This window comes from Myodes glareolus, chromosome 9, assembly GCF_982192425.1.
Source record: "Myodes glareolus chromosome 9, mMyoGla1.1, whole genome shotgun sequence".
NCBI lineage: Eukaryota > Metazoa > Chordata > Mammalia > Rodentia > Cricetidae > Myodes > Myodes glareolus.
This window is the reverse complement of record NC_142034.1, coordinates 67,375,128-67,401,499: the sequence shown is the minus strand read 5'-3', so window position 1 is coordinate 67,401,499 and position 26,372 is coordinate 67,375,128. Positions and strand designations below refer to the sequence as shown.

The 26,372-nt window shown below is 46.7% G+C and overlaps 1 protein-coding gene and 1 long non-coding RNA gene across 3 annotated transcripts in view; one reads left to right on the top strand and one right to left on the bottom strand.

Moving 5' to 3' along the window:
* Window positions 1–26,372, top strand: part of Gria1 (glutamate ionotropic receptor AMPA type subunit 1) — a 319,398-nt gene that overhangs the window by 186,358 nt on the left and 106,668 nt on the right. For both annotated transcript variants that reach the window (XM_048437744.3, XM_048437743.3), the window contains exons 5-7: window positions 1,652–1,705; window positions 19,556–19,717; window positions 22,736–22,903. In XM_048437744.3, the coding sequence (XP_048293701.1) occupies window positions 1,652–1,705; window positions 19,556–19,717; window positions 22,736–22,903 (384 nt within the window). The remainder of the gene's footprint in view (window positions 1–1,651; window positions 1,706–19,555; window positions 19,718–22,735; window positions 22,904–26,372) is intronic.
* Window positions 1,686–26,372, bottom strand: part of LOC125402790 (uncharacterized) — a 36,108-nt gene continuing 11,421 nt past the window's right edge. The window contains exons 3-4 of the long non-coding RNA XR_007232749.3: window positions 8,507–8,562; window positions 1,686–1,870 (exon numbers count right to left, since the gene is read on the bottom strand). This is a non-coding gene — a long non-coding RNA (uncharacterized LOC125402790). The remainder of the gene's footprint in view (window positions 1,871–8,506; window positions 8,563–26,372) is intronic.

Here is a 26,372-nt window from a genome sequence, read left to right as displayed (position 1 = left end):
CTTGCTGAAGAGACAGCGTGCCATGTGGCAAGAAAATGGAAAAGTAATGAAGAATTATTAATAAAACCATCACCTTGGTACCATCTGAGCTCCAGCTGCTGGAATCTCCATCTCACTATTCCAGCACAGACATTGTGTGCGCTTGCATTTAATTATTCCTCACATCAAAAAAAATGTGAGCTGTTATGTGCGTACATCCAATTAAGGAGATGTCTGAGTGTGGGTTTTAATAACCTTGAGAATTTATTCAGTTAGGCCAAGAGCCGAGGTTCTTCTCATATATTTTATGCCTCTTTGTAGTAGCGTAGGGGGAGAGGCACCAAGCAGGGTACACAAACCCAATTCGATAATTTAAAAAAAGAAAGGAAGAAATAGATCAAGTTAGTGCCAGGCTTGTTGTGGCCAGAATCAAGGCGTGCAGGCTCAGCCATTTCTTGTAAGTGGTGTTCCAAGCAGTCCCAGAAAACCTGGGGCAGCCGTTTCCACTAATATTTTCTTGAACTTCAAGATGATTAAGGACAGTCTAAATTATCAATGAGAGAGTGGGGGCTAGGATGACGGTTCAAGGGTAAACGTGCTTATGGTAAAAATATGAAGAGCAGACTCTTGATCCAGGGCATCCGTATAAATGCTGGGTTACTGCTCAACTCTAATACTGCTGTCCGTGAAGCAGAAACAGGGGATCCCCAGGGTCAACTATCTACCTAGACTAGCTGACTTGGCGAGCAGCAAGCTCTTGCTTTAAGAGAGAGACTCTGCCTCAATATATAAAATGGAAACCGCGAACTTAGATACCTGCCATCAACCTCTGGCCTCTACATGCATGCATGCATGTGTGCTCTCATGCAGACTTGCATGCATACACATGCACACACACAAATGCACACGCAATCATTGAAACCAAAATATAAGACAGGAAGTGTTTGGGAATCCTGGCTGCTTCCCTTAACAGTGACCAGGTGCCATGCAGAAACTGTCAAGCATCAGAAACCTCTGTCCTTCCGTTACCAGCAGACCACACAGGCATCCTGGGAAAATCACTTCCTTACTTCAGGCCACATCCCGTCTGTCCAATGAAGCCTTAGATGGGTTAATTCAGTCTTCCCTCTCAACACGTGTTGAATGATCTATCAATGTCTGGGTGCTAAACCAATCAGGGAGGAGAACGCAGAACTCAAGAGACAGAAATCAGAGTGGTGTCTGCATGGAGCTCATGCCCAAGTGACTGCTCACTCAATCGCCATGAATAACAGTCAATTCCCTGCAACATCAGCTTCCTCCACCATGTGTAAGGAAAGCTTTGTGGACAGGTTGCAGCAAGTTCTTCAGCTTACTCCTAGGGGGGTGTAATAACAAACCTCCGCCAACTCCCACTCCTCAAACCAGGCTGGTGACTGCAGATCCCCATAGTCATCTCTTCGTAACTGCACAGCATAATGGAACTTGAGTTACACCTCTGTGGCTCTTTCTCATCTGTCAAAGATGCTAACAGCATCGCCATGGTTACATGGTAAGGCCGGTACAGTTTTGTGTACTTAGGACAGAGAAGGGCATGTCATAAAAAGCCAGTTGATGTCAGCTGCCGTCATCACTGCTCCATCAGGGTAGGTGTGGGTGTGACTGATGAGTGCCCTTTCGTTCTGTCTTTCAGATCGTGAAGCTGGAGAAGAATGGCATTGGGTACCACTACATCCTTGCCAATCTGGTAAGTGGAGTTATGACATGTGGTCCGGTCCTATCCTTCCCACACCTAGGGTTTGAGGTTGCCTCACACCCACCTATACGAACCACGTGGGAGGAAGGAGCCATTCGTAGTGGCATTGCCAAGCCTCAGAGGCACCAAATGTACTTCTTTTCCTCTGTCCTTCCGCTGGTAAAAAACAAACAAAAAAAATGTAATTTAAGGGACAAAGAAGGAGGTTATTTTAGCTTACAGTTCTAGGTTCTCCTGCATCACTGTGGGGAAGTCAAGGAAAGAACTTGAAACAGCTAGTCGCATCCCATTCAGTCAAGAACAGAGAAATGGATGCATGCACACTGGTTCGCTTGCTTGCACTCAGTTCATCAACTTCTCCACTTTTATCGAGTTCGGCAACCCCTGATAGGCAACAGTGCCACCCACAGAGGTCTGGGCTGGGTCTTTACCCATCAATCACTTGATCAAGACAGCGCCCCACAGGTGTGCCCATAGGTCAAGTCAATGTAGACAGTCTCTCTCTCTCTCTCTCTCTCTCTCTCTCTTTCTCTCTCTCTCTTTCTCTCTCTCTCTCTGAGACTGTCTTCCCAGTTGCCCAGGCGGTCAGTTAAAACTGACCATCACAGGCCCCCACCCCCATCAAATCGCAGCACACCACTGCCCATGAGCTTCTAAGCTATGCTTGGGAGAAAGCGTGCTGGAGGTTGCAGGGTCGACTTCCAGCCCTCATACGAGTACAGAGCTGATCAGCTCTGGCCCTAGGCGTGAGAAAAAATCACCATATCTTGGAATGGACAGTAAATGTCTGGATGCTGCTGATTTTTAACTCAATGGTGGTTTTACTATTCACAAGTGCAGACATTTAAATCATAATTATGCTAAAATTGACAAATCTTTAACCCGTAACCGTCTTACAGTGTAACCTATAGCAATGTCAGTTAATGGGTTTGTTTTTCATTTTTATATACAGTCTAGATAAGCCTGTGTCTTAGAAAAATGCCTTTGTCTTAACACAATGCAACTGTTTGTTGGGTGCTATTATCTTGCACACCACAGAGACAGTTTGGTTTCCCAAAGCCTTTGTGTGCACATCCTTTTAACGTGGACACCAGACGTGTCTGTATAAGCCTTTTCTGCCAATTGGCATCTCTGTCATGCCTATCCTTCCTGTCACGGTTCCCACTTTTATCTTTTATGTCATAAATTTTGATTCTTCAAGCTTTTTTCTTCCATAGGCAAATGTAATATTCTTCTGTACTCAGACCCATATTTTAGAGACTTTCTTAAGATCAAATTCACAGACCACACAATACCACACAGTAGCATACAGTGCTCATTTTCATGGTCCTGTGTGTATTTACAGGGTTATGGAACCATAAGAACTTTGTTTTAAAATTTTATCACCCCCGGACACATGCACATCAGTAGTCTTTAAACAACTCCCCGGCCAAGCTCCCCACAGCCTCAGGAAATCTCTAATGTATATTCTATCTCAGTGCATTCCTTTTGTATTGCCAGACAGTAGCCCATTATAGAGAGACCGCCTGTTTTGCTCATCCACACAGCCAATGAACTTCTAAGTCGTGATCACTGTGGTGCTGGTATGGAAAGCGCAGTCGCATACATGTTTGACCTGTGAAACACACATACCACGGCTGGGGGCTGCTGGGTTGGGCACTCAACCCTGTGCTTAACACTTGCAGAAACTCCACAGTTCTTTCCCACAGTGACCACAGCCACCATCAAGCCTGAACCCATAACATGTATGGCCATGCATCTGTTTCACCTGATAGTCATGCCTTCCACAAAGTGTTTCCATTGCCTCGATCTGCTTTCTTAACTGTTTATGTTTTCATTCAGTTGCAATATTTGCTATATTTTAATCTATAAGAAAAGTTTAAATGCTAACATTACTGAGCTAAATATATAGCTACATTCAGTTTTAGTCAGGGTATCTTGGCCTGGTTATCTCTGGGTGATGTTGAAGGGGAAAGAAGATTAGTATTTTATGCCATATTGGGATATTGGGAATAAAGATCATTAGTTGAATTAAGATACACAATCTGTATCTAAAATTTTGGTCCAGACATCTGTCAAACCCTTAAATTCTGTCCTGCTTGCCCTCCACCCTTAGCTTGTCCTGGATGCCCCCCTCTCTATCCTCTGAACTTCCTTTGCTTTGGCTGCCCCAGTTCCCCAAGGTCAGGGTTGGAACTAAGAAGGGCTTACTGAGAAAGCTTAATTTAGACTTAGGTTTCAAGGGCTATAGCCATCACCTTTTCAAGATATTCACATTTTAATGAGTGGTATCTGTTTAGAATCTCTGTGGGGAAGCCAAGGATCTCACCCCCGAAAGACTGTTTGCAAAACTGAAATCTGTTCAGTAGAACTGAGGAAGTCTTTGATGTCCCTCATATCTCAGGTCCACAGTGCTGAATGGGACCATGGGAGTCAGTTCCATCAGCATCTCTGCTGCTTGTACGGGAACAAGACCATCAAGGGAGCATGGCTCACTCAGAAGCAAAGAGTGTCCGTAGGCTAGCATCAGCACTGGTGACAGTGTCCACTGCTCTTGGACACCTGCTGCCCAGGAAAGCCCAGGACCTGGGCAAAGGCATGCACAGTTACTGCCTTTCGTAAGGCAGAAATGACCCAGTATCCTTGGGGCCTCTAAAGGAAGGACCCAGGTAGTTAGACCACTAGCCCTCATCTGTCAGCAAGTGACCCCTCAGCCACAGCCTCCCCAAGTCAGCCCCTCAGGTTGCCCTCTCCTTCTGATCCACATTTTTCTTCTTCTGACCTAATGAGTTCTCAGATCCTAACAACTGCCACTAATAGGCTGCAAATTGCAAACAGCAGCCAGATACGAAGGACTGGCGTGTTCCAATAGATTAGTTGATAATTAGGCTTCAAATTCCTAATTAATTCAGTTTGAGACATGGTGGAGGATGTGCTGTGCTTTCTTTCCCCTTCAGAGGAATATCACAATTTATGAAATGATAATTTTTAGAAATTCCGCCACATAATTAGCCTGCTGCTGCGTGGAGCGAGCCCTCTTCGTTGGGGCACTGCAACTCGGGTGCAATTATAGATTAAGGGACAGAAACCCTTTGGACAGGATAAGCATGTACCACAGTTCTTTCCACTTGGTTTAAAGGAGCCCTCTGGACTCTTTGGAGGATGCTGAAAGACTCCAATCACCACCCTTGGAGAACTCCCAGTGGGAGGAGGGAAGGAGAACAGAGGAAGGGAAAGGCTGATGGAGAAGAAGGAGGCTGAAGGCTCCAAACTCTGCTTCGTGTCCCCAGTGTCACTCTTGCTTAGCTAATTTTCTGTGCAGTCAAGGCTCAGACTCAGTTTCCCCATTTGTCAGTTGAAAATAATAATTCTCTGTCTTCTTAGGGTATCAACAGGAAAGAACCCAACGTATTGCCAGGTGATGCCGTGTCTTGAGCAATTAAGTATTCCACACAGGTGGAGACTTTTACATTTTTTATACTTTGATATTATAATGTAATTATATCATTTCCTCCTTCCCCTTTCCTCCCTCTGAATCCTCCCAGACACCACTCCTTGCTCTCTTTCAAACTTACAGTCTCTCTTTCATTAATAACATGTATTCATAAATACGCCCTTTTCAGTTTGTATAATGTTACTTGTATATTCGTTTCCAGAGTTGACCACTTGGTGTTGGATAACCAATGGGTGTGCTCTTCCCTGGAGAAGACTATTTCTCCTACTCTCAGCATTCCTTAGTTGCCTATAGAGAGTTAAGGACTTATGGGCTTTCCCCCTTCCCTGTTAGCGTGTCTATTGCTGTGGATCTTGTTCACCGCATGCTTGAGCAGTCACGCTGGTGAGACTTGATGGGTGTAGCTTCTGATACTCCTAGGAGATACAATACCACAGCAAATGCCTTGTTCCGCTGGTTCTTAAACTCTCCCAACCCCTCTCCTACAATGATCACGGGGCCACAGGTGCACGAGTGGTATTGTAGATATATCCACTGGGACTGGGCTCCACAACTCTGAATTTTGATTGGTTATGGTTTTCTATAATGGTCCTCACCTGTTACAAAGAGAACTTCCTTGGTGATGGGTGAGGACGACACTTACCTGTGAGTTTAAGGACAAATATTTGGAATGTGGTTGTTGGTGGTTGTAGGTTCTCCAAGATCCATGACTATGCTGTCCCTTGGTAGGTGGCTAGGTTTCCAATACCAGGCATGATCTCCCTGTTGAGTGAGCCTTGCTAAGTTCAATTAGAGAGCTGTAGGTTACCACAAGGTATATGTGCCAATAGCGCATATTTAGGTTATGTGAGTCTGGTCCTTATAGCGATTCGTAGGTATCATAGCTGGGTAGGATTGTTGGTTGCTTCCCTCCTTTGGAAGGTTGTAGGGTGCCTTTTAGAACCATGAAAACTGGTCCTCAGGGAGGAGGCTTAACGTCAGTTTCAGTTCTGGAGCCCCTGGGCCCTGCATCTGAATTGCATGGTGTCTTCAGCAATAGGAATTTACCCTAGGTGAAGATTTCATACTAAGAACTTGTTTGACTAATTCACCCGTTGGTGTATGTGCATGTATCATTTATGTGTATATACATGCACGTACATGCTTACATATCTATTCTTAATTTACATTGCATGACAATGTAGATGGATATTAATACAACACTGGAATCTCCATCAGTTTCACTTGGACAATGCAAACCTTGGAGAGCTATGTCAGTACACCTTCATTTTCTAATCCCAGTCTTTTGAGATATAATTCACTTCAAGTAAATAATTCATGGATCCTTGATATATTTGCAGATTTGCTCATTTCCACAACCAGCTTTTTAGAAATATAACACTTTTCTTAATTATTTGAGAATTTCATGCAGTTATGCAATGTGTTCTGATCATATTTTCTCCCACTCTGCCTCCTACCTCCTCCCATCCACTCCCACATCTCCACCCTTCCTATTTCTTGTGTCCTCTTGTGTTTAATTTTTTTAATAACCTATAGAATCTAATTTATGTGACACATATTCTCCTGGATAGGTGGCCATCCATTTGAGCATGATTGACCTATCAGGAGCCACACAGACTTAAAGAAAACTGACTCTCCTTGCCCCAGAAGCCGTCAGTTATTAATAGTTCTTCAGTTAGGGCTGAGTACGCACAAGGCCCTTCCCCGTCCATGCTAGGATATTGGAAGACTAAAATCTCATACAGCTCTTCTTCAGGCAACCACAGCTGCATGAGCACCTCGGTCCTGTCATGTCCCGAAGCCTCCTTCACAGCAGTCCTCCCCAACCTCTGGCTCTTACAGTCTTTATACCTCCACTTCCAAGATGGCCCCTGATCTTTGCAGGGAGGGGACGTGATATCAATGTCCCATTTGGGAGTGAGCGCTCCACTGTTCCTGTGCAAAGAAAACTTGTTCTCCACACTTGGACCTGTGGTGATTTTCTGTTAACTGCTGTTCACTGCACAAAGACACTTTCTTTTTGAGGGCTGTGAGCCGTACTAACCAACGGGCAAAGACGTATCTTTAGAGGTTAATTATCTAGCAAAGTAATAGTAATAAGTTCATCCATGGGGCCTATGCATTCCCCAGCCTTGGGTTCTTGGCCAGATTTACAGCTTGAGGCATGTGTCTCTTCCTGACAGTAATAAGTTTAATGTGTCTTCATCACATGCCAGAGAACTTCTCCCTAATCCTTGGTCATCATTCCCCGCATCACCCTTGACTCACATCTATCTTGCCCCTCCTAACTCCTCCCTCAGGGGAGGGAGGGCGAAGGTACAGCAACAACAGCATAGACAAGTGAAATGCAAACAGCAGACTCGTTTATTCAGTAATTGGGAGAGCCTTATATACACTCCTCCGAGCACCCAGACTGCATTTCGATCCATAGACATCACGTGGTCATTGGCCAGGCATGATCAAGACCTCTGAATGTGTCTGTTGCTAGGTCCTCAGGCAGACTCCAGGGTGGCTCATCTCTGGGCCTGGTAGGGTTTATCTTCTTACAATCCCAGTCCAAGACAACCATTTCCCTGCTTTCCGTCTTTCTGTTCTCATCTACTCCAGACACGTATTTCTCTACCCTCCACTAATTCTGATGTTATATACTGACCCTCCTGATTGCTCTTGCCATCGACATTATAGTCACCTTTCCGAATGAGGAAATAAAGGTAATATGGCTTCCCCAGTTCCACCACGTTTATGAAACAAAGGAGATGCACTTTCCCACAATCCACAGACACCCGGAGTTCAAGTTCTCACTACTGTAGCCTGTGATAGTCGGGCACAGGACAGTTAGAGAGGCAGGTATAGGGGAAAGTCTCTGTCAAGAAGGTTGAGGTCAATGACAATAGTAAGTCCAGAGTCCAAACTCAATGACTGTCATTCAAAAAAAATCCTGCTAGTCTGATAGAAGCTGAGGAACAAATGGTGGTTCCTGGTCTCCCCATGGTTTACAAAGGATCTTGGGGTTCAGAGCAGTCAAGCCATGTATACCACCACTATGACCACCACTAACTCTAGAGACATTTAGAGTCAGAAGTTTTGGTTCATACAGCAGGCAGCTAGCTCACACCCTCGGGTTGATTTCCTCAGCCCAAGAAGAAACTGTTCTTTAATCCCTTGCTCACCCACACTGAGAAATCTGTAGACTCCTTCTGCGAGGCCTAGCTCACCCACTCCCCTTCCCTCAGCACCATATGGGGTCACATGTGCCTCTGTTGAGGGGGGTGGTACAAGCGCTGTTGGGAAGAGTGGCTCTCCTATTGGACAGACCTAGTTTTGACTTCTGTACTTACCAGCTGTGTAACATTCTTCTAATTCCTCACAGTCTCTGGGCTCCCATGGCTTATGTCTGAAAAGAAGTAAGAATGTTAACTGCCTCCTCCAGTGATGCTGTGAGAATTGAGCAAGCTGGGGTAGAGGAAGTGCTTGGAGTAATACATGACCCCAAATGGGCACTTAATAAGTGTTGGTAATTACCGCCGTAATCACCATCATCGATGTCATCATCATCATTACTGGTAGCCCTGTCTGGGGACAAGATACCATCTTTGAGATCCCTCAGGCAACTGCTCCATCAAATCTCATCTCCTTGTTATGTGCCGCCATAGCCCCAAGTACCTTCCACTTACCATAATTGAGATTAGGAAAGCCACACAGATCTGTACGACGCCCTCTTTGCTCTTAATCCGAAATACATGATGGCAGCACATGACGGTTTCATCTACTGCTGACTCCCCAGGGCCTGGGAGCGGGAGCTGCACAGAATGCATTTCTCTGAGAAGTCACTGAAGGGGTGAAGGGGTGAAGGGGTGAAGTGGTCCTCGAGAGTGGCGTGCTCATACCTCACACATTTCAAAACAGCATTCTGTGTCTGCTAAAATAAGTGAAGAGGGGCCAGGAAATGGCTCGGTAATTAAAGCCTCTGCCAAGGACTAGAGTTGTATCCCCAGAAACAATATAAATGTAAGTGAGTGTGGCAACCTCAGAAAAAGGAGCTGGAACCCGTGAGCAAGATGGCGGGTGAAACTAGCCGTAACTGAGAGCTCCGGATTTGATTGAGAGACCTGGCCTCAACTTGTAAGATTGACCAGCAATAGGATTGCTCCTAACATCAACCTCAGGTCTCCTCAGGCACATGCATCGACATGTTCACACACCTACATACATGTGATCCCACACACATGCAAACACATAGACACACATGTGAAAATGGAAAACGAAAGAAAATCTTCCCACAGAAAGGGCAGGGATGGGAATCCAGTTCTGACTACGCACGTGATAAGTAGGTTATGGGCAGACCTCACCCACTTTCTAGGAAGGACCAGCCTCTCCTCGGCTCCATGCCCGAGTGAGGCCCACTCTTCTGGCTCCTGGGATGGAGGTGCTTTACTTCTTCAGGGCTTTGACAGTCACCATAGCCTCTGGCTACAGGGCATGGCCTGTGCCCTGCTTTTCCCAGTCACTTCTGACTCGAGGAGAGTGTGTGTTGCCCTTCCGCAGGCCCACCTTGAACACCTGGCAACGCTTATGGCTGGGTCTTTGGGGTGTGCTCCCTCAACCCAGGTTCCCTCCCGCCCTCTAGTCCTTCCTCCCAGGGTGTGGTGCTGACAGTTGACTAAGTCAACATGTGGGCTACTCATGCCCCTAATCTGGTAACTGTTGGGCTCATGAAGTGCCCACCTTCACTCTTGTCCTGTGAGCACCCAGACCTTGGCCCCCAACTAGATCAGATCATATAAAAACAAGGTAATGTCTGTGGCATTTGCACAGCACTGCAGAAGCGGTCTGAAACATGAGAATATGGCATCGGAAGAGAGGCACTGTGGGGGAGGGGAGGACATCCAGGAAAGAGCAAGATGAGGCACCCACCCACACATCAGCATGGAAGTAAAAAATGTGCCCTCTACCTGGTTTCAAGAACCCAAGAACCCATTTGATCACAGGACATTGAGAAATCAATCTGAAACTAACCAGGAAACTCTCTCTCTGGTGCTTAGCGTTTACAGTGTTGAAGAGTGCTTTGCAGGCTGTTGGGGGGGAAGACATCCATGGTCTTGCCAGGTGAAATAGTGGCACAATGGTTATAAAAGTAACCAATCACTTTCTGACTAGCTGTAAGACCTACTTCCTAGGAGGGATTTCATGTCTCATCCTGTAAACCTTCTCAAATGTCCATGTCTGAGGAGACTGCAACACTTAGGAGTGAACCTATTTCTGGTTTTCGATACATAGTTATTCTCAGTAGATTTTAAATTTACCTACCATTTCTTTAGATTTTCACATTTTACATCATGCATTCAGTGGGTGCCTAAATATGTATAAATGAATAAATTTATAATGAATAATGAAATGAAATGAAAATAATGAAATGAATACACCATCATTTTGCAAAAATATGTTTTTCTGGAAGTCCTGTTTGGCTTTCTCTGCATAGTAATGTCGAGACTACATAGGAAGATGTTGGTTGAAGACCACCAGTAATTCTAGACATAAGAAGTCATCCTGTGCCAGGGGAATTTTAAAGGTTGACCTTCCTCTAAAGTTAGTTAGGCCAAGAGTCAACCACAACCACAGTCAGGACAGAAGTAAGATGAGGGCATTCTCTGGAAGACAGCACAATCTCAGACCATGTAGAGCATCGCCAAGCCTTGCATCAAGAGCCCAGGCTGAGGATCACTGACCTTCTAACACAAAGTGTCAGCAGTTTATTCTAAATCCCAGGACTGAGATCTGGAGATGCTGAGGAACCTCTGTGATATTCTGGCTATGACGGACACATGCAGAATCCACCTGCTATTGCGTTTGCAGAGACTTGAGAATACAGATACCTCCCCCTGACTTCAGAGAGGACTACATGAATCAACATTAGGCTTTTTGCTAATGTGGATGGCATGTCTATTGGATGACTTTTGTACAATGTTTTATTGACTTGTTAGAGACCACATAAGCTGTGTGTTACCAGAGATAATGCAGGATGCGATGCCTGGAAGGTTTGGCTTGTTAGGATGCTTAAAATGGGAAAATTTAGAGATTTTTATGCAAAGACATGAGTTTGATGACAATTAAGTCATCAACTGAAGACTATTCCATGGATTCACTTTTATCCATATTCCCCAGCATACACCTATGTGGTTGCAGAATTATAGATCAGAGCTGAAAGCACCCTCAGGAGAGAAGTAAGCTGGCCCAGAAGTCCCCACACCTTTGGAGTCGAAAGCTCTGTTTTCAGGTAGAATCTTACCCTTACTGTGTAAAAGATTCAAAACATGTATGAAAGTTAGGAGGTGCACCAATGTCTTCTGTCCCTTCCCCTAACGTAGCATGGTGACCTCTGCAGCCTGTGCCTGAAACACATCTTGAAGGATTATTGATCTGACAGATGTCTTTGATAAATCAATATCCACTTGCCTGTACAGGTTACAACAGATATCCTAGAGCAAAGAGCTCACGAGCTTCAAAGACAGGACAGGAAGTTATGTGATTATCCCTAAAACTGTCTTCCTGGGGCTTTTTATCTCTGACCTGTTTCACAAGAAAACATACACAGAGAAGTCAGTCAAAAGACCCCTTTAGTCCTTGAGACGAAAGGTGCAGCAGGAGGTGGCAAGTTTGACACTTGTAAGGAAGTCAGGATCAGAGCAGGTTCTGTGGCTTCATTCCTCTGCACACTCTTACAATGCCACCCTGCACCTGCAGTCTGTGGACCCTGTGGGACTGTGGTCTTGATTTGGAGGAGCAGCTATGGTCTCCGCCTTTGTCTGTCACAACCACAGACAATAGAGATGCAGAAATAGGGGGCTGAAAGGCTAACACTCCAAGTGGCACATCAGAGGCGCTGAAGATAAGTATCTTGGTCTCCAAGAGGACACCATCCCCTCCCCTGCCATCCCCCTTAAGCTGAAGCCTATTCCAAGGGCTCCTGGCAGGAGATGAATGAACAGGAAGGGAGATGGTTGGATACACAGAGGTTGAAACCCAAGCCAGAAAGTCATCTTACTCCCTCCATCTCTCAGTAGCCAGCTAGTTGGAGAGAAGTCGATCTACTAGGTTTTCTCAGTCCCAGTTTGCAAGTGTTAAAGAAGGACCTGCTTCTTCGTGTGGTTATGAGGATTAAATGCGGTAATCAAGGCAATGGCCCCATGGCAAAGCATGCTACCTCGATTGGTTCTGACGGCTTCATGCAAAACGCAAGGGTTGCTGTCATTATCTTAACAGAACTCGGTCTCCCTTGAGATCTGACTGTTCGTCTGTCTGGCCCACCTTGCAGAGCCTTAGAGAACAAGTTTCCCACCTCTTCCCCATGACAACCCTACCCTCCCGAGAGCCGAGTACATCCTTCGCCTACCCGCTCAATCTTCTATTATGTTTCAGGCTGATCCTCTCTGCTCCTTCAAAGCCTTCCTAATATAAGGAGACTTTTCAAACCATACACTCTTGTGACTCCCCACAGAGCTGTCATCTGAGATTTTTCTCTGACAATCTGGGGAAAACTTGACGTGTTCAACCTGCGCCATTCAGAGTATAAAGTACAAGTTTTTGATTTGGTCTGATTTTAGCTCTTCTTGATGTCAAGGGACTGGGACGGAAGGGTCTTTCCTTAATAGGCCTTCGTCTTGACGCCGAACCTGAGCATTGCGGAATGTTCTGTCTCCTTTCCGCTGGGTGCGATGTGGGCTTAGACAGGATGCCGAGGGCTGAGCAGCATGTGGGTGATCCTCTTTTCAGGATCTCAGCATAAAAGAAAATCGAGCTTGGAGGTCAAAGCTTGTCAGCACTGAAAAGTGCTGTGCTGTGGACTGGGGAGATGGCTCAGTCAATGGAACACTTGCCTCCCAAGTCTGAGGACCTGAGTTCAATCCCCAGAATTTACATGGAAAAGGTCAGGTGATATTGATGTGACCTGAGTCACAAAAATCGGTGACACTCACATTCTGGCCCTCCACCAAGGGCACTCTTGGCCTGGGGGTGGATAAAGGTCAGCGGACTCGTTAACAGGCTCCAGATAAGTTAGTGCTTGAGATATATCTTCACAGTCTGGCACAAGAGCTCTGGCCAGGCAACATTTGCCCCAGGTTCCTAACTGTGTGTTGTTATTGCGAGAGTTTTGGCCCTCTTTGACTGGGGTAATGAATACATGATCCTGAATCTAAAACTCCTGTGTGGCATGTTCGTGAAGAAGTCAAACTGCGTAGTTAGGGCATTCACAGAGGTCTCTGAATGAGATCTCAGCAAAAGTGGGGTGAATTCTTTCAGTGACTTATGCAATGAGCTCTTGGGTCTACTGTCCAGTTTCCTCTCAGGCTTCTTATGGGATTAAGCTGGACCACATTTATAAGTCATTAAAATGAATGTCTTACTTGAGAGCTAGGAAAGACTTAAAATAAGCTGAATTTTCATTTCTCTTCAGCAGTTGCCCCACAATCCCCAAAAGGTGGCTTGAATGAAGTTAAGTCATGGACATGAGGTGGTTATTTTAGCCTCTACCATCATTTCTGTTTTTCTTTCTGCAGCACACTTTGGGATGGTGCTGCAGCCCATAGCTTCCCCTCAGCCCCAGGCTAAGAGATGGTAGAAGAAGCTGAGCTTTCTAACCAGATTAGAATATGGCTCTTCAAATGCTACCACCTTTACACCGCCCCATCTTGTGACTTCCCTGCCTCTCTCCCTTCTAGGGACTCACAACGACACGCAACCAGAGAGCACATTAGCTTTATCTGAGGTTTGCTGTTATCTTCTAGGGGCATTAAAAGGGTAAAAGTGTATGTCAGAAGGGCCTAAAATATAACAGACAAAACCCTGTGCTTTCCCAACTTTCCCCACCACTGGTCCTGGGGTCCAAACTGATCCCAAACTTCTTAGAAATATGAAGTTATACCTTCACCATAATTTGGCTATTCTAGCCATTTCTTCCACACATCTACACAGCATGCCTACACCTCTTTTTCCTGCTCCATCAATTCAGTGTCATCCATGGCTCCCACTAACTATGTGATAAAACAGCCTTGAACATCCCTTGAACATACCCGGCCTCTCCTTAATGACCAGGCTTATGCTATCTTGTCTAATTCTGTTAATAATTGTCTTCATAATTCTAATGTATTCAGCCTTGGATTTTGATTAACTGACATGAACATTTGGTCAAAACGAGGATCTTTTGCTTTCTTCTTAGGAATATCTATTCTACAAGCACCCTTACACACACACCAGGAAGTCCCTATGTCCCTCAGATTAAGGAACATCCTCAACCTGCACTTCCTTTGCTAGGTCCTCTGCTGCTGGATAAAGATGGGAAGCAGAACATTCTTTCATGTTGCCTGTTTGTAGTGATAAGGAAGGGCGGGCTGCATTCCTGCCCCATCCCAACTAGCTTACCCCTGAAATAATTACACGGAAACTGTATTCTTTTAAACACTGCCTGGCCCATTATATCTAGCCTCTTATTGGCTAACTCTTACAGATTGATTCAACCCATTTCTAATAATCTGTATGTCACCACGAGCTCGTGGCTTTCTGGGAAAGATTCAGCATATCTGACCTGGTGGCTGGTTCCATAGCATCTGCCTGCCTCTGCTTTCTTTCTCCCACAATTCTGTTCTGTCTTCCCCGCCTACCTATGTTCTGACCTATGAGGCCAGGCAGTTTTCTTCATTAATTAACCAATGAAAGCAACAGATAAATAGAAGACTCTCCACCTGTTCACTGGTCATGCGTGGAGCTGTGATACAGACTTACTGAAGAAGCACACAGAGGGAGCGCAACCCGGCCACCCCAGAAGTACCTTCTCCCCAGTGTCTCGTATAGCTCAGGCTGAAAAAGGCCTCTATGCAGTCAAGGCTGACCTTCAGTTCTTGATCCTCCTTGCCTCCACCTGCTAAGTGCTGGGATTACAGGCATGTGTCACCAAGCCACTCTAGATAACACTCACTCGTCGAAGAGAAACACCTGGTGCCAGGGCTCAGGGGACAGCAAAAGAGTAGAAGGCCCAACTTTGGGTGACAAGTGACTTGATAAAGCAAATACCTGTAGCTCATGTCATTCTTTTTCAGCAGTAAAGGGGTTCAGAGCAATGGACTCCACATTTGGGGATGTGTTATCAAATATGCAGTGTGGCCTGAAGAAAGTTATGACGGTGAAACTTCATAGCTAAAACTTTTCAAGAATTGTAATTAACATCATGGTATCCATCCTTAAACACATTAGATAATAACATGAATAAGATAGATAAATAAAATGCACAAATTACCACATAACAACCCCACGGATTTTTTTAATAAAATAAAAAAAGGAAATTGGAAAATGATTTAATTAAACCTATTTAGTAAATATACTGGAGGAGGAGACTTAGCTGAATTTCACAATTCCCTAGCAGGCAAAGAGCTAATGCCATTATTTTCTCTCTTAATTCAGACCCCATTTCTCTATTGACCAAGTCTACATCCCTGCATTGTAGAGAATGCAAGCCTAGCAACCATGAGAGTCTAGTTTCCTGTGATTAAGACATCTTTGGGGTCAGTGTCAGCATTCCCAGCCTGCAGTCTTGAACTGGAGGGGAGATGTCAGCTTTTAGATGTATGCTGACTCCAAGTGGTTTCCTGGTTTTGGTTCTCACAGTGAATGTCACAAAAGGGAGTTCACAGCTGTTCTTTTCCTGGGTTGTGGGTGTGGGATTGCAGGTTCCCATCGGCTTGATTATATGTGACCCTGGGTTGGCTCCACTAACATTGCCATCAGGGTTGCTGGCGATGAAGCCGAGCTGTGTTCCTATTTGAGCAAATCACAGTTCCTCTCGGCCTTCATTATGCTGGGGAGGGAAAGTCAGTAGGGATGCCCAGGAGCTTGTTACAGATCGCGAGTGACAGAATCTGACTGTGGGAGATAATTTTCATTTCATTCTCTCAATAGCTGTTTGGCGAACAAGATGTTCCTTTTAAAAGTCTCTAAGGAGTACAGGAAACCTCCCAACTGTGTACTGGCTCTTAACCAATGGTGAGACAGCTGTACTCTTATAGGGTACACCACCATCAAATGCAGGCTAGGTGGGGAAGACAAATTCTGACTTTACCTTTAAGAACAGCTGGCTGGTACCCTTGCACAAGCCAGTTACCTCTGTGTCCCTCTGTGAACTGTGGCTGTGGTCCAAGTTAATCTCACCTGATTAAAATCACTCGCTGGCAGCTGTTGCCTGCTGGTCACGTTTCCCCTGGCTAATTGGCACACCTGCTTAAGGGACAGTCTCTAGCTTCATTCATTCTCACAGCAGGAAAGGACTGAGCATCTGCCCTGGGCTGGGCACATATCAAGATGCGAGGTGCTAGAACAAATCAGTGAGCAAGACGGAAATTGGAAGTGTTTTCACCTTCAGTAGTTAGCATGTCAACGGAAAGAGAGGGGACAAAAGGAACAAGGAGGGAAGGTGATCTCGGTGGTGACAGGTGCTCCAGAGAAACAGCAGGCACGGGCGTTGGTATGAGCCAGACTGAGTGCTGGAAGAATCTCAACTGGGGTTCTCCCGCAAGCAGAGTCCAAAGATAGGCTTCAGGAAGAAGCAAGCGCTATGCGCCAATCCCGGAAACACAGTAGGGATGCACGGAGAAAGTGGACACTGAAGCACATGACCAAGAATGTCCCCTACCCTCGCCACGGTTCATCTCTGGATGTCAGCATAGAACGTTCTAGCAGCTTAAGCACCAGGTAGAGGATGCTAGGCTGGCATCTACTAAGTCCGCAGCTGTCACTAGTAGAGAGCTGCCCATGGGCATGTGAGCTTGGCACGCCTGGCCTCCCCCTCATGCAGGTGGGGTGGCAGGTGTTTGCAGTTAGCACATAAAACGAAACAGTGGTGTGCGACAGAGAGTGGAAACAGACAGGGCCAACAGTGTCTGCTGCAGGGGAGGAACTGGCTCTTCAGATGAGGGGACAGGAGTGAGTTCTCCGGAGAGACGGTATGCTAGCTATGATCCAGACCCTGGAAAGGAGTCAAGAATCGAAATAGTCTTCCTAGACAGGAAGCAAGGACAAAGACTGGGTGGGACTGAACTGGGTTTGTCTATAGAACAGAGCTCTGAGGGGTAAGAGACTATCAAAGGCACTAGTGGAAGCCGGCGAGCTTGTATTTGAGGTAGACAAGCCCTGGGATCCCGAGGTAGAACCAGGTGCGGTGCTTAGGCCTAGCTGCCAGCTGTGGACGTCCCCATTTCGGGTACCCATCCTCGGCTCCTTCTCCTAGTCTGTTTCTGTTAGCAAGATCGGGCACTTCATCTAAGCCATGGAACCAATCATGTACGAGCTTTGTGGGCCCTGCTCAAAAATCCTGTAGTGCAGTACTAATTATAACTGAAGAAAGAAAGAAAGGAAAATACAAGTTGACAGAAAATACAAGTTAAAATACAGTGTGAGACCCTGCTTGGACCACTATCTGACTTCATCTCCTTCCAGAAATCTTTCTCACTATTGCCTTCTAGACACACCAGTCCCTTTGCTGTTTCTGGAACATTCCAAGCAGTCTCCTACCCCTGGGCCTTTGTTCAGTGTATCCCACCCAGGTATCCCCATGACCCACACATGAGACTCTACTATACTCGTATCAATCAAGAAGGCCCCACAGGCAGGCTGATCTGGACCACTCCTTCCAGTACCATCTCCCCATCCACAAACCCACTTGACCTCTCTTCGCAGACACACAGCTACTCCAGAGCACACGTGCGCTATGCGTTTACTTGTCTGCTCTCTGATTTTCCCTGGGAGAACATAAAGTTCACAAGGGAAGGGTCTTGAAAACTCGAAGTTCTCAGAATAGTGTGTTTGGTGATGAGAGTTTTTTTTTGAGTGGGGGAATGAATAGCTTAGCAGAAGAGCTTAGGTCTGGTCCCTTCTCTGTCGCTAGCTCGGTGAGCAGCTATGTGCGCACTGACCCTCCCTTTCTGTCTTAGTTTCTGTACGTCTCAAGCAGACACATAAGCTCCACCTTAGAAAGGAGTGGAGTGAAATGAGGCCACAGATGTGAAAATACTGTGCATTATTGAATTCATCATATAAATGCAAGGCTTGCTTTTAAGATCAAGGTTTCCTGGCTTTGGGTGAGTGTTTTGCTGAACTGGAAGGAAATTCCATTTGCAATAAAGAATCCTTCATGAATGTCAGAGGTGGCCAGGCCTCCTCTGGGAGAGCAGGTCCAGTTCACTGTACATGAAAGAGCATAGGGAGAGATAAAGGCCCCCCGCAGAAGCCAGCCCCTTCTGGAGACTTGTTGGTGACCTTGGGCAACTTGCAGGCCTTTGTTCACCGCAGTCTTCAGTGGCTCCTCTCTCCAAAAGTAAAGAAGGGTGGTAAGCAACGACGGCCCTTCCTTCAAGATTTTCCTTTTGCTTCTTTTATCTTGTGACCTTAAGACTCTGGGACATTAAGATGACTCAAGAGTAAAGGGATTTGTCACCCAAGTCCAAAACCCAAGTTCAATCCCCAGAACTCATGTAGATGTCAAAGGAAAGACCAGTCACCACACAATTGTTTTCTGACCTACACACACACAATGGCACACACAGCCAAGCACACACACTGTGCATATAGTGTTTTCCAAGCACAACAATTGCGCGTGTAGATGCATAGTAGTTTTGACACAATGCATAACACTTGCATGTGTTTAAGCTAGACAAAATCTCAATATGAAGATGGGAGGTTGACATGAATCCCCACCCCTAGTCAAGAAGTTATTGCCAATTGGTAGCTGCTGGGGGAGCCAGCGCTCTTAAAGAATGTGATACCTGGTAGGTTTATCATGCAGGAGTTGGTCCCACACACAAGAGTTTATTGGGCACAATGGGTAAAAAATAAAAAAGAAGGCACGAAGTAAATGGTTAGTGAAGTGTGGATCCAGGAGGAGCTAAAGGAGGAGTTACCATCATCAAAATAAACTGTATGGAATCCTAAAAGAAATAATAGCAATAGTAATAATAAATAACTTTTAAAATCCCAGCCATTCAGCAATCGTCAGTATAGGCACATAGTGTCTATTTCACCTTTCCCCTAACCTCCAGAGTTCATTGCTTGCATAAACACACAAAGTCACATGGCCCAAGGTAGTGTAAGTCAGCGCCCCCTTCGTCCTGGGGGTGCCATTCTCAGACAGGCACTCTTGACCTCTATGCTAACTTTGTGTGAAGGAATCTATGATGACGGAGGCGGCAAGACAGTGCTGCCTACCTTCAGTCTGTTCTGCCTTGAGGAGCAGGAGAGAAAGCCTTATGAGTCTGCACCATGGTGATATCGGCCTGCAGACATGTCCCCATGGTGACCTGGACCTGCCCAAGCAACGTGTTTGACTTTCCCCTTTCCTTCCTCCGCAGGGTTTCATGGACATTGACTTAAACAAGTTCAAGGAGAGTGGAGCCAACGTGACAGGTTTCCAGTTGGTGAACTACACAGACACCATCCCGGCCAGGATCATGCAGCAGTGGAGGACGAGTGACGCTCGAGACCACACCAGGGTCGACTGGAAGAGGCCGAAGGTGTGAAAATGGATACCCATTTGTCTCCCCTAGTCAGGCCCACAACACTGGGGCATGTTTGTCTTTAGGAAGGAAATGGATTTTCTGCTAAGCAAAGGAAAACGTCACCGTAAAGGTCAGGCCCCCCAACATACAGCAGTCAGCAGCCCAGGACTGTTACTTTGATGTTCAGGCATCAGAAATCCCAAATTCTTGCTGTTACCCTCAGCCTTTGATTCTGCCACCCACCCTCGCCTTTTGCCTTCTGCTCTGTAGCACAAGAAGGCTGCACAGACTTCCGTCATGACGCCTGCATTCTCTCCAGCAGTTGCTAACTGATTTCTGTCGGGGGACAAAATACTTGAGCAGATCAGCTCTAGGAGGAAAGGTTTATTTGAGCTCATGGTTTCAGTGTGTGGGCCAACGGGCTCCACTGCCTTCAGGGCTGTGGCAAGGCAGGAACACCGCGGTAGAAAGAAACAGTGGAGGGAAACCACTCCTGTCGAGGCATCCAGGAAGTGGAGATTCTGGAAGGGGCCAGGGACAAGCTACAGCCTTCAAAGGCACACACTCAGTGGCCCACTTCCTCCAAGGAAAATCCGGCCTCCTGATTTCCATCCCTTCCCAGGGATGTCCCTGGGTTATCAGTTCATTGGGGGGGGGGGGTTAATGCACTGGTTAAAGTCAGTATCCTCATGATAACAGTTGCTTTGCCAAAGCCCGCCTCTGGGGGTTGCGCCTTCACCACGTGAGGGCTTTTCTCTCGGGGGAGGGGGAGAGTCAGGCCCAAACCATAACACAGCAGGAGGATGAGAGAACACAAGACACACTTGCTGTTTTACAGAACTCTTTTCCTGAGACTGGGGAATGGCTCAGTTGGTAAAATGCTTATTGTACCTAGCTGGGACTCCCAATAACCATGTAGAAAGCCAGACACAGAAACACATACCTGTAACCCTGGTACTGGGAAGGCAGAGGTAGGAGGATCCCTGGAGCTTGCTGGTGAACCAGTCTTAGCCAAATTGGTGAGTTCCGGGTTCAGTGAGAAACCCTGTCTCAAAATTAAGGTGTAGAAAGACCCAAAGGACTCCGGATGTTGACCTCTGACCTCAACACACGCACATATGCATACACAACTACACATACACGAACATGTACACCCAGAGACTTCCTCTCAGAAGTCACTAGCAGCTCTTCTGCTTGCCCACCCCTGGCCGCGTGTAAGCAAACTGCCTTTAGCTGGTTGCAAGGGAAGCCAGAAAATGTTGCTTCTCTTCTACTCAGGGCCACCCTCTTTCTTTCTTCTCTAGCAGTAGCCGGGGGTTACATTGACACCTCACGGGTGCTAAGCAAGCACGACAGCTCCCACCCTTCTGTCACCATCTCACGGAGCACAAGAAAAATGTCCACCTCGTGAGAGAGGACGCCTCTGGGAATGGCGTACTGAGGTGGTACATGCTCCCTACCTCTGTCTGCCCAGCTGACCATCAGAGAACCTTGCCTGGAGATGCACAGCCGTTCTCAACCTGGGTCTGCAGCCAGCTTCTCACTCCTAAGGCCCAGAGTCAACCCCTGTTTTGTTTGATATCTGATAGTGTTTGTGAATGTGGAGAGGGGCCATTGGCCTTCTAGGTCAAATCCCATAGCATGGCAGTGTCTATGTGTGGTACTGAGAGGGTTGCTGAGGCCAAGCCTGCTATCTGGGACCATCAGAGCACCTGTGGCCCATGTTTCTAGGCTGCTTAGTGAATTTTGTGGACCGCAGCTTATATAACTGAGGTACTTCCTGTCCCATCAGTGATCAAACTGACTTAACTCTTCGAGAATGAAGATTCATTGTGGTATCTGATTAAATCAAGTGCCTTCAAACAAAGATTGACTGACGCTGGCTAACAAATCAGTTGATGACTGCCCAAGCCAGTTTCGAAGGATAATGCATTTTTTTTTCTGAGAAAATAAAACAGGCACAGTGGTGCATGCTTGTAATACCAGCGCTTAAAATGTGGAGGCAGGAGGATCATCCAGGGCTACACAGAGTTCCAGGCTAGCCTCTTTCAAAAATATAAATTAGAAGAGCCTTCGGCGGCAACTCAGTCAGTGAAGAGCTTGCTACGGAAGCATGACAGCTGTCTTTGGATTCCTAGCACCCGCAGACAAAGTTAGGCCTGGCAACGTGTGCTTGTAGTTCCGGCCCTGGGCAAGCAGACAGGAGGTCTCAAAAATAAGATAGGGGGAAATTGAGGAAGACCTCTAGCCGAGAGAGAGAGAGAGAGAGAGAGAGAGAGAGAAAAGAGAGAGAGAGAGAGAGAGAGAGAGAGAAGAGAGAGAGAGGAGAAAGGTACATATATGCACACATGACCACAAATAACAAATCAGATCAGAAAATAAACTAGGAATTGGAAAATAAACTCATCCTCTACCTGTGTAGTGTGACCTTAAGATGGCGTACTAGGTAATAAGACCAGTTTTGTCTCATTCACATCTTAACCACCCTTTGGTCAAGCAAGAAAAACCCTGAAGTGCTATCATTAATTCACAAGATGGAGCGTGTATAGAATATGCATTTACCATGGAGTAAGCCATGCACAGAGATAATTAGGAGCTTGCTCATCCTGGAATATTGTTTTCGTTACTGTTAGAAGAGGTGGTGGAGCACGCAGCGCTTCTTGGCTCCCAGTTGCTAACTCTCCTACAGAGGAAGCCAACTGACTTTCTATGTATTTGGCCTGCAGATATGTTATATTTAATCTGTGCATTTCTTCCCAATTAAACCAACATTTTTCAAATCACAAGACTGAACACCAAAATCCAAAATGCTGGCTTGCCTTTAAAGGTTACAACTGGCTGTGCTAAACTTACAGCTTTGAAGAGGCCACTGACTGAACAGACCTGTGAGAGGGATGACGTTCCAAATCATAGCTCCTATCCAATGGTCCACCACAAACTTCTCTCTACCAGGAAGCCATTACCCGACACAGCCCCCATCCCACCTTTCTGTCAGCTCTCTCTGACGTCTGCCTGTCTGCCTTGCTTCTTCAGTACACATCCGCTCTCACCTACGATGGTGTGAAGGTGATGGCCGAAGCCTTCCAGAGCCTGCGGAGGCAGAGGATTGACATATCCCGACGGGGAAATGCTGGGGACTGTCTGGCTAACCCAGCTGTGCCCTGGGGCCAAGGGATTGACATCCAGAGAGCCCTGCAGCAGGTAAGGCTGGCAGAGCCTCCCCATCTCATTCTTGGGAGTCAAACAGGAAAAGTCGGCATCAACTACAAGCAGCATGCATTGCTCTGAAATGAAGGGTATGCCTGGAATTCAGAATGACCGCTGCACTGTTCGTGTCAAATGTGTGGAACTCAAGTCAAACTTAGGACAAAACAAAGAGATTGCTAATGTGTAATATCTTTCCTTGTAGTATCAAGGCTGCATTCTCTGCTTAGGGCTAATGGAAGGAAGGAAGGGAGGGAGGGAGGGAGGGAGGGAGGGAGGGAGGGAGGAAGGAAGGAAGGAAGGAAGGAAGGAAGGAAGGAAGGAAGGAAAGAAGGAAGGAAGGAAAGAAGGAAGCCACTGATTTCCATGCTCAGAAAGAGGACCTGATCTATGCAGGGCCGAGGCTGGAGAGGTAGTTGATCAGGGAGAATGCTTACCACAAGAGCCTGAGGACCAGTGTTTGGATCCCCAGCTCCCACATGAACGGTGGGCAGATGTGATTGACCGGCTATCATTCCAGCACTCAGGAGGCAGGGATGGGATCTCCACAGTGGGCTGGTTAGTCAGACTCGCAGAACTTGTGAGTTCTGGGTCCAAGTGCAAGACTTTATATCAATATAAAAGGTGGGGAGTAGCAGGGGAAGACATGGGCCTCTGGCTTCTACTTGTAAATGTACATACATGCATATGTACCCATCCACACATCTGTATACAACACACACACACCACATACAAACTAGAAAAAAAAAAGAAAGGCTCAGGGTTGACCCTGAGCTGCGAGCAGATGCCTAGACTTGACTTCTTCATCCCTTTCCTATTGGTGCACTTTTCCAGGCTCTATTGCCAATCTTTCTGACCCAACTTTCTCAAGCCTCAGCACTATAGTCATCAATTCTGTTTGCACTCAAACAGTGAGAGAACAAGAATAGAGAATCACATCTGGCCCCATTGATTGCCTATGCACAAGTCTTGGAGGCAGAGTCCAAATTTCACAGTGGAGAGTATAAATATTCAATTGCTAATATGCCTGCTGGGACAGCAGGATGAGGCAGTGGTATACATGGGTCTATTTTGACCTTCCTGCTTTAGAAGTTTCTGAGGATCTCCCCATTGCTGGACTACTCTTGGAGGTCCTAGAAGTTTCCAGAAGTATTGCAAGCCCATGTTGTGGTTCTCAATTTGCTGGTACACAGCACTGCCTCTGTTGCCTCCTGATGGAGCCTGTATTTCCAAAGAAATGGTGGGAAGGAGGCTACACTGAAACCAAAAGGAATGGCAAAGCGTGGGCATAGAGGGGAACCCATAGCGGGAAGATATTTTGTACAGTTATCCTTTAGAGCCCACCTTTCCCGACTAATGGTACTCCCTGGGTGAGGTCAGCTCCGCCATTGAGCCTGCATTCAGCAGACGGTGGATTTGGGCTCCCAGAGGAGAGGAGCACATGGAAACATGAGCTACATGAACACGAAATGTTCATCCGCACGCTCACAGCTCTGGCAACCTTCACAACCTGGAGAAAGATCAGAAAAGAGCCTCACAGCTCTTCCCAGCCTGATGAAGAGCCCTGTGTACTGGAGATCATTCAGTCACGTCCTCCAGACCGAGGTGAGGCGGCAGATCTTCCAACCACAGTAGGCATCTCTAGGTCCTCAGCTGTGTCTCTGTGCAGGTCAGCCCCCAGGTCACCAGGCAGTGACAACAGACACAAGGCAGGTTCCAGAGTGATTACTGTAGAGTCAGCGTCCATTTCCAGCTTATTTAAAATGCTTTTCCTGACAGCAGTCGAGACAGATTCTGTCTACAATATGAGGCTGGCCTCAGATGGTCCCAGGGACTCGCCTTTGGTGCCACAACCTTCCAATTCCTCTGCTTCTCCCATCTTAATGACATCCCTGAAAGCATAGTCTGACGCCACCATGACAGGGATGAAGCCCAGGAGGCAACGTGGAGTGACAGGCAGTGGTCTGAATCAGGAAGCAAGAAAGACAACCCCCAGGTCTCTCTGAACAACCTCAGAATACCCATCAAACTCCCTGGTAGATTTCTTTTCCATGAAGAGGAGGAGGCCAAGCAGGCAGCACCCAGGATCCCAGCATTCAGCAGGCAGAGGCAGGAGGATTTCTAGTTTCTACCTAACACACGTTACACAGGAAATTCTTGAGAGAAAAAAAATCTCTGAGAGTGCGTTCATTTCCATTATGGTCTACCTCACATCTTTCCGCTGTAATATACTCTCATCCCCTGCTTCTGCCCTAGCAGGACTGGAGAGAGTCAGTTGCCATGGTGAAGACTCATATCTTAACTCTGTTTTGGAACTGAGACACATGTGTGCCTGCCTTTCATGGGCAGCTCACAAAAGCTGACTGCGCACTCCAGGGAACAAGTGGGCCTAAACACTGGGGACAATGAAAAAAGTCAAGTCCAACCCACGAGAGACTCCTTCAGTCTCTTTGATGAGCGAACAAACAAACCAAAATGTTCCCTCACTAAGTCCATCTGCCTAAAACAGACTCCTTTTCAAATCGCTGTGAATCATCTTAGAATCAAGAGTTTATTGCTAGCAGAGACCTTGGGAATCACTGGCGCGGTTTTCGCCTTGCTTTATAAATGAGATGGTAGAACCAGGTGCCCTGTGATGACTCCCTGGTGACACAGAGGCTTAGTCACAGAGGTAGAACCAGACCACTGCCCCAGGGCCCCTCCTTCTATGCATCAGGCCTACCCTGGGACCCAGTAGACTCCACGCTACAGTATTGTCCCCTGGAGCCTTCACCTAGCCACTGTCCGGCCATTTTCCTTCCTTTTCTTTAGATAGTCACACCATCAGAGGACAGATGCCACTAGTGCCTAGGTAAATCCTAATGGCATCCAAGCTTTGGAACCCAGGGATCTGCTCCAGAGCTCCTGTGCCTGTAGCCTTTGAGTCACACAAAGGTCACACAGTACAAAAGGCCAAGCCCACTCTAGCTTAGATGGAGCTAATGGTGCCATCTGGAATCTACACAACCTGCCTGACAGGCTAACATCCTGTGAAGGTAAACCCTGAAAACAATTGCCATGATAGCTGGGATGTAGCCTGACAGAGAGCCCAGGCCCTGAGCATCTAGTGTAGCCTCACTGAGTGACCACAGAGCACAGTAGTAGCCAGATTTATTACTTATAAAACTGACAATTGGCAAGTACTCTTTGGTTGTCAAACTGTAGCGAGACACCTCATCCTCTGCCTAACCCTTCCGTGATCTTTCCAGGGAAGCAGTTTAAGAAGAGAATGTGCTAAGTGAAGCCAGTCAGAACCTGGCCTCACGATTGGTTGCTCACCCATCACCAGCCCTCAGGCGATGTATAGCAGGGCTTCGTCTTCAGCGGGATCCTGCTAGCTTAACTTATCCAGGACTTTAAGAAGCCCCATTAGTCCTTAGGTTTCCTCACGGCAATGTTCCATCGCTGGCGCCTCCCCTGTCCTTGG